Raw genomic sequence first — 11,234 nt, forward strand, 5'->3', positions numbered from 1 at the left:
GTCTCCATGGTTGTTCTTCTTAGTGTTTGTTGGCTTCGCCGGCTGAGGGCTTGCGGAGCGGCTGCATTCATCTTCCCTCATGGCCCCTGGCCATTCCCTGACAGGGGGCTTAGAAGTACCGTGTAATAAGGTGGCGTCGTGCGGCCCTTGGCCCTGGTCGCTCCCTCCTGGGAACGTACTCCTGCTCCTCCTCCTCCTCCTCCTCCTCATGCTCCTCCTGCTCCTCCTCCTGGGGTGCTGGTCCAACGTCAGGTGGCAGTGCCTGAGTCCTGCGGATAGCCAGGTTGTGTAGCATGCAGCAAACCACCACAAATTGGGAGACCCGGTCCGGCGAATACTGGAGAGCTCCTCCGGAGCGATCAAGGCAGCAGAACCGCTGCTTGAGGACCCCAATAGTTAGCTCGATGATGTTGCGGGTGGTTTGATGGCTCTCGTTGTAGGCCTCTTCAGCAGCGGTCCTGGGCGCGCGGAGCGGGGTCATGAGCCAGGTTCACAAAGGATAGCCTTTGTCCCCGATAAGCCATCCTCTTGGGGGAGGCTGTGCCTGGAACATGTCATGCGCAGTACTCTGCCGCAGGATAAAGGCATCGTGGCTGCTGCCTGGGAAGCTGGCATTGACTGCCATGATGCGCTGCTTGTGGTCACATACCAGCTGCACATTCAGAGAATGGTAGCCCTTCCTGTTGCGATACTGCTCGCCATGCTCCAGAGGGGCCCGCAAAGCCACATCCGTACAGTCAATGGCGCCCTGCACCAAGGGGAATTCCCCGAGTCTGGCAAATCCCAATGCGTGCTGATGCTGGCTCTCGAGGGCCATGGGGAAGGAGATGAATTGGCTTCTCCTTCTGAACAGTGCTTCGGTCACGTGGCGGATGCAGCGATGCGCGCCATACTGGGAGATGTTTGCTATGTCCCCAGCAGCGTATTGGAAGGAGCCGGTGGCATAGAAGTTCAATGCCACCGTCACCTTCACTTCCACCGACAGAGACGTCCTGCACCTGAGCTTTGGCCGCAGATCTCGGCGAAGCAGGTGGCAGATCTCTGCAATCACCTCCTTTCGGAATCGGAGCCTTCTAACACATCGCGCGGCACTCATGTTTAGGTAGGAGCGCTGCTGGCGGTATAGCCTGACTGGGTAAGGCCTACGTGGCCGACGCCTGTAGCCCCCTCTGCCTCTAGCCAGGGCTGCCCCTCTCACAATGCGTCTGCGAGCCCTACGGACATGGCGCTGCAGCTCCGCGTTGGCACCCCATGCAGCCCCCATCAAATCCTGGCAAACAGTCTAATTTCCAAATGGCCACTTGCAGCGCTATGGCCCGAGTCCAAAAATACCTGGCTCTTGCTGCTTGAAACCAGTTAGCTATCCTCCTTGTTGTGTCTCCAGAAATGCGTTGCACAAGACTGTTTTTTTAAAAAAAGGCTGGCCTTTATACTGGAGAGGACGTTCCCTTTAATTAGCGCCCCCCGGGGCCCGCGCTGGTTGTGTTGCGTTCCTTTTTCCAAACGCTCCGGCCGCCCGCCGCACAATGGGGCGGTCCGACTGAAGTTTGCAATCGGGGCGGCCAAAGGGCGTTGCACGAGGATGTGACGTCATTTTCTGCGCGCGCATCCGGGCGGGCGCTAAACTTTGCGCCGGCGCTAACGGGCAACTTAATTTGGGGCGGGGCACAAACTGCGCTGCGCCCGGGCGCTACACGCATAGCGCCCGGAAATCACTTCTCTTAAGGCGCTAACTGCTGGCGCAAGCGACTGAAAATCTAGCCCAATGTCCTTCTGTAACATGTAAATAGATCTTTATTACTAATGTTAAGAAACAAGCGTTTCAGTAAAACATATGCTTTAAAATACCTATGCCGATAAATTTCGCAGTTGAAATACATGAAAACATAATAATTGAATGAAAACATTATTTATAATGGAGCATAAATATTGTGCCACTAAACTTATAGCGGACAGTACCAGAATGATATTTAAAGCGCCTTGGACACCTTATCACCCATGATATGCCTCTTTGTATTTTCTTCTTGTTTAAGCAGGATAATGTAACATTTGGGGGCAAAAATGCAGAGAAGAAGGCCAAAGCTAGAGGCCAAAATAGCAAACACCTCCACGGCGACAGCATATTTCCCAGGAGAACTTATGTAAGCTGGAATGAAAGCCATCCACACTGCACAAAAGATAAGCATGCTAAAAGTGATGTGTTTAGCTTCATTGAAATTATTGGGGAGTTGTCGAGCTAGAAAAGCGACCACAAAACACACACAAGACAAGAATCCAATATAACCTAGAACACAGTAAAAGTTTATTGCAGAGCCGACATTGCATTCAAAGACGATTATGTCTTTGGCATAATCACTGTTTTTCCGAGGATAGGGTGGTGATGTGGTCAGCCAGACAGTACATATTAAGCATTGTACCATTGTAAGGAAGACAACAGTCAGGCGTTGTTGCGAAGGGCCAAACCACTTCATTATGTTACGGCTGGGACGAGTTGCATTAAATGCCATCACCACAACAACAGTTTTGCTCAAAACACAAGATATGCAAAGAACAAAAATGACAGCAAATGCTGTGTGACGTAAGATGCAAGACCAGGCCGAGGGTTCTCCAATGAATGTAATTGAGCACAGAAAACATAACGTTAATGCCAAAAGAAGTAGAAAGCTTAACTCCGAGTTATTGGCTTTAACAACGGGAGTATCTCTGTAAAAATAGAATGTAGTAAACACACCCATCGTGATGCAAGCTCCAAGCAATGCCACTACCACCAGAATAATTCCCATGGACTCTCCAAATGAAAGAAATTCAATTTCTTTTAGTATGCACTGATCTCTCGCTTGACTGGATCGGTATTCCAAAGGACATTTAATGCAATTTGTTGCATCTAAAGAGAAGCAAATGCATTTTTAAAGAACATTTATCCCAAATAACATTTCACAAAATATCGAAAATAATGAGGATGAAATCATATCCATAAAATCGCACGACGGGATACTAGTGTACCAATGCTCATGCATTCTCTGGAATTCCTCCCTCCGCTATTTCATCGGAAAGTAAAAAAAGAAAGAACTTGCATTATATAGCTCCTTTCACGACCTCAGGACGTCCCAAAGCGCTTGCAGCCAATTAATAACTTTGACGTGTAGCACTGATGCACTGTAGGAAACGCGGCAGCCAATTTGCATTCACCAAGGGCCAACAAACAAAAATGTGATAATGACCTGATAATCTGGTTTTAGGTATTGGTTGCGGGATAAATATTGACCAGAGCTGCGGGGATAACTCCCCTGCTCGTCTTCGAAATAAACCCATAAGATATTTTACCCATATCCGACACTGCAGCATACCCTCAGTTGTGCACTGAAGCGTCAGCATGGATTTTGTACTCAAGTCTCTTACCGCCTTTTCAATTGGTTAATGTCTATGCTCAAATAGATCCTATAGGAATTTCAGAAATGCATTTGTACACAAGTATCCTACGGAATAATTTCAAGATCTATATTTCTTATTACCAGTAGTGTTACTAATTTCACCGTCAGGACACGGTAAACAATCGTAACAACAGATGGGTTGTCCTTTCCTTGTTGCCTTCCTTCTTCCAGTGGTACAGCTCTCAGAACAAACTGCTTTTGGAACCTTAAAAAAATATATTACATTGCAGTCACAAAGTCAAACTATTGCCCAGTCAAAGAAAAATACAACTCATTTTTGTTATTTTACTGGTGTTCATGTAGTTTTCAAACAATAAATATCCCAGAAATTCGGGTCTCCACGGGTGAGTACGCATTGGGTACTCACGCGTAGGACCCAATGAAAGTGCCAGTTTTGTGCATGCGCTGCGCAAGAGCGGGAAACCGGAACTTCCGTTCCCTTGAAAGAAGGGGCTGAGAGATGGAACGCGTGCGCCGGAGAGGCAGCGCATACGCCTGGAACTTCCGGTTTTTTGCAGGTTTCTCCGGGAGGGTAAGTCTCCAGCAGTTACACTTTTAAAAAGCAGGCGCAAGGTCTACTTTTAACAAGGTAAGTGGTGAATTAATTAAAATTAAAACATTTTTTCCACAGGTTTATTATTTTTAAACACTTTAAAGAAAGGTAAGTTTATTTTTAGCCCCGTTAGAAAATGTAATTAATTTTTTCAAAAAATTATATTATTGTTTAAAATAGTTAATTCGTGTAATTTATAGTTATTTTAAAAGTGTGATTTTAAACATTTATTTGAAGTTTTAGTGATGTTTTGGGGCTCATAGTATTTATAGGTTTGACAGCTCTTCCTGTCAAATTTATGAATGAAGTATTCCCTGCTACCATTGGCTCTCCATGGCCCATGTGATACCAGGGGAGGCTTCGAATTAACTGCGCCCCTGGGATACGCAAGCACTGTGTGCCGGCAGTTGGAGGAGGCCCAGGATCGGAATCCCACGTGGGCCCACAGCACAATAGCCGGCGCACAAGGTAAGTGCGGGTCAGAGGCTTGCACCTGCGGGAAGCCTTCGACTTGAATTTCTGGGCCAAGGAAATTCAAAAATTAAACATCCGCTTCTGTTGTATCTGACAGAGAGGCATTTTGTATAGTGATTTTCTTTTAATTAGAATACCGATTATAGGGGTTATTCTCACCTTCTGTTTCTCTGAGCATTTTTATCCCCATTTTGAAGTATATATTGGCCGAGACATTCAGGTCAGGGGCTTCCTTCGGGTGCAAGCCCCCGACCTGCACTTACCTAGTGCGCCGGCCGTTGAGCTGTTGGTCCGTATGGGATTCCAATCCTGGGCCTCTTCCAACTGCCCGCACGGAGGGCTTGCTTATCCCAGGGGCGCAGTTAGTTTGATGCATCCCCTGGGATCACGTGGGCCATGGAGAGCCAATGGTAGCAGGGAATGCTTCATTCATAAGTTTGACAGGAAGAGCTGTCAAACCTATAAATACTATAAGCCCCAAAACATAGAAACATAGAAACATAGAAGATAGGAGCAGGAGTAGGCCATTCGACCCCTCGAGCCTGCTCCGCCATTCAATGAGTTCATGGCTGATCATCCAAGTTCAGTACCCAGTCCCTGCTTTCTCCCCATACCCCTTGATCCCTTTAGCCTTAAGAAATATATCCAACTCCTTCTTGAATATATTTAATGAATTGGCCTCTACTGCCTTCTGTGGTAGAGAATTCCACAGGTTCACCACTCTCTGGGTGAAGAAATTCCTCCTCATTTCTGTCCTAAAAGGCCTACCCCTTATCCTTAGACTGTGATCCCCTGGTTCTGGACTCCCCGACTATCGGGAACCTCTTCCCTGCATCTAGTCTGTCCAGTCCTGCCAGAATTTTATAAATTTCAATGAGATCCCCTCTCATTCTTCTAAACTCCAGTGAGTACAAGACCAATCGACTCAATCTCTCCTCATACATCATTCCTGCCATCCCAGGTATTAGCCTAGTGAATCTTCGCTGAACGCCTTCCATGGCAAGAATATCCTTCCTCAGATAAGGCGACCAAAACTGCACACAATACTCAAGATGTGGTCTCACCAAGGCCCTGCACAACTGCAGCAAGACATCCTTGTTTCTGTACTCAAACCGTCTCGCTATGAAGGCCAACATACCATTTGTCTTCTTAACTGCCTGCTGCACCTGCATGCTCACCTTCAGCGACTGGTGCACAAGGACACCCAGGTCGCGTTGCACTTCCCCTGCTCCCAATTTATTGCCATTCAGATAATAATCTGCCTTCCTTTTTTTGCCATCAAAGTGGATAACCTCACATTTATCCACGTTATATTGCATCTGCCATGCTTCTGCCCAATCACCCAACCTGTCCAAATCATCCTGTAGTTTCTCGGCATCCTCCTCACAGCACACACGCCCACCCAGCTTTGTGTCGTCTGCAAATTTGGAGATATTACATCCAGTTTCCTTGTCTAGATCATTAATATATATCGTGAATAACATCACTAAAACTTCAAATACATTAAAAAGACACATTTTTAAAATAAATATAATTTGCATGAAATAACTATTTTAAACAATAATTAAAATTTTTGAAAAAATTAATTACATTTTCTAACAGGGCTAAAAAAAACTTACCTTTCTTTAAAGTGTTTAAAAGTAATAAACCTTTGGAAAAAAATGTTTTATTTTTAATTAATTCACCACTTACCTTTGTTAAAAGTAGGCCTTGCGTCTGCTTTTTAAAAGTGTAACTGCTGGAGACTTACCCTCCCGGAAATACCTGGAAAAATATGTAAATTTGATGTGCTCACGCTGCCTCGCCGGCGCACGCGCTCCACCTCTCAACCCCTTCTTTCAAGGGAACGGAAGTGCCGGTTTCCCATGCATGCGCAGTGAATGCACGAAACCGGCACCTCCACCGGGCTTACGAGTGAGTACCCCATGCATACTCACCCGTGGAGACCCTAATTTCTGAATCCTCCATGTGAAATCCCACATGTTTCTAAACAAAATAAACCTTTCACCACTTATAACGTCGTCAGTCTGAATTTAATTCGATAATTCCAAGTCACACTTTTCAACTTGCCTCTCAGAATCATTTTTGTTACATATAATGCATTAAGTCAAGGACAGAAAACCTGTTCACCGAAACACCCCGAATGCAGACGAGGTCAAGAAGAATTTAAACGATGTGCACAAAAATGCAAAGACATTGTAAAGCTAACACAATGGTGAACGCTGTATAACAGATACTCAAACTAAGGGGAATGGGACTAATTGCATAACTGTTTAATACCTACAGTTCTGGTCATCACATTACAGGAAAATGTGATTGCACTAGATGAGGTACACAGCAGATTTACGAGGATGTTGCCAGGACTGGAGAATTTTAGCTATGAGGAAGGATTGGACAAGCGAGGTTTGTTTGCTTTGGAGCCAAGGAGGCTGAGGAGATATTGAATTGAGGTGTATTAATCATGAGGGGCCTAGATAGTGTGACTAGGAATGATCTGTTTCCCTCAGCAGTGAGGCCAATAACCAGGGGGTGTAGATTTAAGGTAATTGTTAGAAGAATTTGGGGGAGTTGAGGAGAACATTTTTCATCTAGGGGGTGGTGTGGGTCTGGAACTCACTGCCTGAAAGGGTGGTAGAGGTAGAAGTGCTCATCATATTCAAAACGTACTTCGATACGTCCTTGAAGTGACGTAACCTACAAGGCTACAGACCAAGAGCTGGAAAGTGGGATTAGGCAGAATAGCTCTTTTTCGGTCGGCAGAGACACGGTGGGCCGAATGGCCTCATTCGGAGCCGTATATTTCTATGATTCAATTATCTCCTTCTGTGCTGTATCATTGCATGATGGTATAATTTATCCAATACACGTGGATAATTTAGTTATACTATACTACGCTTCAAAATGTATCTCGCCAAATCCATATTGCCAGCTTGGAATTCTGCTGCACTGTTATTGTGCGAATTCCAACTAATTCGTGAACAATATTATGAATCGAATTAAGGTTAGTATTGTTCCATGTGGTTCCATATGCTGCGGATTCATATTAAGTAATATTTGCGTTTTATTTAGTCGTCCATACCGAGCATAATCACTGCGTAACAGAAGCAGTCAAGAAGCATTATGCTAGCAGTACGGCTCTCTGTGCGTGGGTTACTCCTTGCCGAATATATAGCAGTCAATAGAAAACAACAGCAATCCCTCAGTTGACATTATTAAGTGTTAGAATGTCAGTTGAATGTTAATTTGTAATACAAGGTGAATAACTCAGAATACTGCAATCGCTGCTATTTATCGCTACTAGCTTTTGTCTCTGTTGCTGTACTTTTTTAAAAGTTCATGGCTGCAGGCAGCATAAATAACACCCTATTATGGCCTGTCAGACTTCATCCTCATTCAGGTGATTATATTTCACAATGAGTGCCTTACCGCAATTTGACCTCCACTCCACACCATTGCTTCTTCATTTATCATAAATTCTTGACCTGCGGGAGCAGATCCATCGTAGTGTCCAACATGTACAATATCAACTTCACCAAGGCCATTTGTCTGCCAGTTTACAATGTCATATGTGGCGACTGGGTCCCCATTTGCGTCAAAATGCACCTTTTCTCCCATCTTAGTGGTGAAACTTACTGTTTTCATGTAATGCACAAGCTAGAAGGGTAAAAATGAAAGAAAAATAACACTTGCATTTATATAGCGCCTTTCACGGCCTCAGGAGCTTCCAAAATGCTTTACAGACAAGTAACTACTTCTGAAGTGTCTTCACTGTTGTAGTGTAGGAAATGCTGCATCCAATTTGCGCACAGCAAGGTGCCACAAAGTGATAATGCCTAGACAATCTGTTTTTAGTGGTATTGGTTGAGGGATAATTATTGGCCTGAATAGTGAGGAGCATTCGCATGCCCCTCTTCGAAATGTTACGATGAGATATTTTATGTTCACCTGAGAGGGCAGACGGGGCCTCAAAAGGCCGCACCTCCAACAATGCAGCACTGCCTCAGAACTGTACAAGACTATCAGCCTGGATTTTATGCTCAAGTCTCTGAGGTGGGACTTGAACCCACAACCTTCTGACTCAGAAGCAAGATTGCTACTACTGAGCCACGACTGACACTAAAGTAAGGATTCTTTAATAAACCTTCAGCAAACGTTCAGTACAGGCAGCAAATAAACTAAAATCTAAATGTTTACTTTTATTGACTACATATATGATATTTCCTACTCCTTACCTGCCATGGTTGAAAATTTAAAGTACTTGCACAACTGTTGTTGGAAAATGCTTCCTCGCCACTTTCGCAGTACAGCATGTTGTGAAGAGCATGAGCAATGGCATAAGTTGCTTTGTACACATTGTATTCAATTCGGTACTGTGATACATCAGTAAATGAATTATGTACTGTCTGCAATTCCTCTGTTCCTGTGCATTCCTTAATCCACGGGTCACGTTTGGTGCCATTTGTTTGGTTTCCTGTATTTCTAAGGATACAATTGAACGTCGTTTCCCAAAACTCTTTCACAATAAGGTTTCCTGGATATACAGAAGGGTGGACTTGCATTAAAAATTCTTTCAACCCTTGTATATCTACTTTGCGGATTGCAATTCCAATTGTGCCAGAAAGGAATCGTTTACTTTCTTCCGCTGGCAGCACTAACGTGGCAGCCCATGCTTCGCTTCCTATCCATTGTATACCAGTCATGTTTTGCTGTATTATTTCTTTTATAAAAATTTCCATATCGGATTGTGGGAGAAAGGCCAGCACAACTTTTGTGGACGATTTCTTTAGCGTGTCCATAGTTTTAAGTATCTTGTCCCTGGAGTAAGTTTCATGAAACGTTTCTGAAAACGCAATACAAACGCCTAATGGTTGCACCGCTTCCGTGAAAGCCTGCATTCCGAAATTACCATAGTCATCATCACTTCTGATCGTCCCGATCCACGTCCATCCGAGATGTTTTACAAGCTTGGCTAAGGCTCTGGCCTGGAAGTAATCGCTTGGTATGGTTCTGAAAAATGACGGATATTCCTTTCTGCTGCTCAGGCACGCACACGTCGAAAGGTAGCTGACCTGTGGGAAAGTGAAATAAAATAAATGTATCCATTTGATTCAGAACCATCTTGGCAGCGTCGTTTCTGATTTGTTGAGCCACAAAACTACAAATTACATTCTAGCCAAGTGTTCTACAGTATGTAACCGTTGTGTCGGACCCGTAAACCCGCAGTTTCCCCATAAACCCCCACAAATAAACGCAATCACATAATGAACACATACAGAGAAAACGCCAAAATTAATCCAAAATTCCAACATTTTCTTTATTCCAATGTCTCCCTATTCCATGTAAAATCAGGTGTCTGAATCCAAATACACTCGTTCCCTCCAGTAGCAACGTGTGGTCAGCCCCATCCATTCTTGCCTCAGAAGGGAACAGAGGGCATCAATGGAGATGGAGATCGGGCGGGAAAGTGGAGTTAAAGTCGAAGATCTAGCCACGATCTTATTGAATGGCGGAGCTAGCTCGAGCGGCCTTATACGTTACTCCTGCTCCTAATTCTTATGCTTTTATGTTCTTATTTCCATACTTTCTGACGAGAAACTCAACATATATAAACTGCGACAACAAATGTTTGTGTAGGTACTAAAACGACCGAAAGCACTTGGAAAAGGAGTGACAGTAGGCACCGAACATAGCTGGGGGAGGTCTTAAAGGTGACCAAAGGCATGGTTCAATAGAGAAGTTTTCAGACGGCGGGACATCTAAGCCACAACTGCTACTTTGTCAGGAATATAGATTCCGCATATTTTGTCACAGTAATTCGAAAGAGAAACAGAGAGCATTTAATACATAGCCAACTGCCATTGTATTGCAGTGAGCGGAATCATTATTGTAAAAGCAGAAAAAGCTGGAAATACTCAGGAGGTCAGGAAACATCGGCGGAGAGGTTTAATCGACATGGAACGTTAACTCTGTTTCACTCTCCACAGATACTGCCTGACCTGCTGAGTATTTCCAGAATTTTCTGTTTTTATTTCAGATTTCCAGCATCCGCATTATTTTGCGTTTGGAATCATTATTCTGTTTCTCAAATAATAAATGTATTCTACATTCCATGCATTGCTGCTATCACCCAAATATCATTCAAACATATTTGCATAAAGAAATTGATGCACTTGCTGAAAGGAACACGACAGTAATCATCTGGGCGATTCTAGTGACCTGTGTGGAGATGGAGGCGGACATTTACTTCTTTCATTTACTGTGCACTGACAATGATAATAGTGTAATTCGTAACTTACCATAGGAATCCGGAAAGTACCGACTAAGGTCGCTATTGCTAAAGATTGTGAGGACCCAGAATCACCAACAATAGCAGATACCACGGGAGTTCTTTTGCAGGGATCTTTCAGCGACGTTTCTTGTCGCCCGTTCAAAAACTCAAAAGCTGCTTTCAGTGATAGACGAGGCATGGTGCATACATCGTAAATCCGATAACCCAGTGTAATATTGGGAAGCAGTGTTGAATCCTTGTTTATTTCGTTAATGGCAAAAACCATGGTCAATACGAAACGAAAAAATCTGAACCAGAACCTGTGGGGAATACAATTTCTTTTTAAATTGTAAAACATATAAATATCTGCGGATTATTTCTTTTGGTCTTCCAGATATTGATGACCTTTGTTATATATTTCGAACAGCCAGGCTTCAATATTGAGAAGCTTCCCACTGGGGCTGGACGGTGTTGAGCAACATGTGCTAATCGCCAATCCGCGATTTCC

General features: G+C 44.1%; 1 protein-coding gene across 1 annotated transcript; it reads right to left on the reverse strand.

The window, feature by feature from the left end:
* Positions 1–1,970: 1,970 nt before the first annotated feature.
* On the reverse strand, positions 1,971–11,033 carry LOC147115474 (extracellular calcium-sensing receptor-like). Its single transcript, XM_085989590.1, has 5 exons — positions 10,755–11,033; positions 8,691–9,527; positions 7,885–8,112; positions 3,513–3,636; positions 1,971–2,884 (listed from the first exon to the last, which is right to left on the reverse strand). The coding sequence occupies exons 1-5, from the start codon at positions 11,010–11,012 to the stop codon at positions 1,971–1,973; spliced, it is 2,361 nt and encodes a 786-aa protein (XP_085845716.1). The 5' UTR covers positions 11,013–11,033.
* Between the last annotated feature and the right edge of the window lie 201 nt (positions 11,034–11,234).

This window comes from Somniosus microcephalus, chromosome 6 (assembly GCF_052327205.1).
Source record: "Somniosus microcephalus isolate GS21.2 chromosome 6, FLI_Smic_1.0, whole genome shotgun sequence".
NCBI classification, from domain to species: Eukaryota; Metazoa; Chordata; class Chondrichthyes; order Squaliformes; family Somniosidae; genus Somniosus; species Somniosus microcephalus.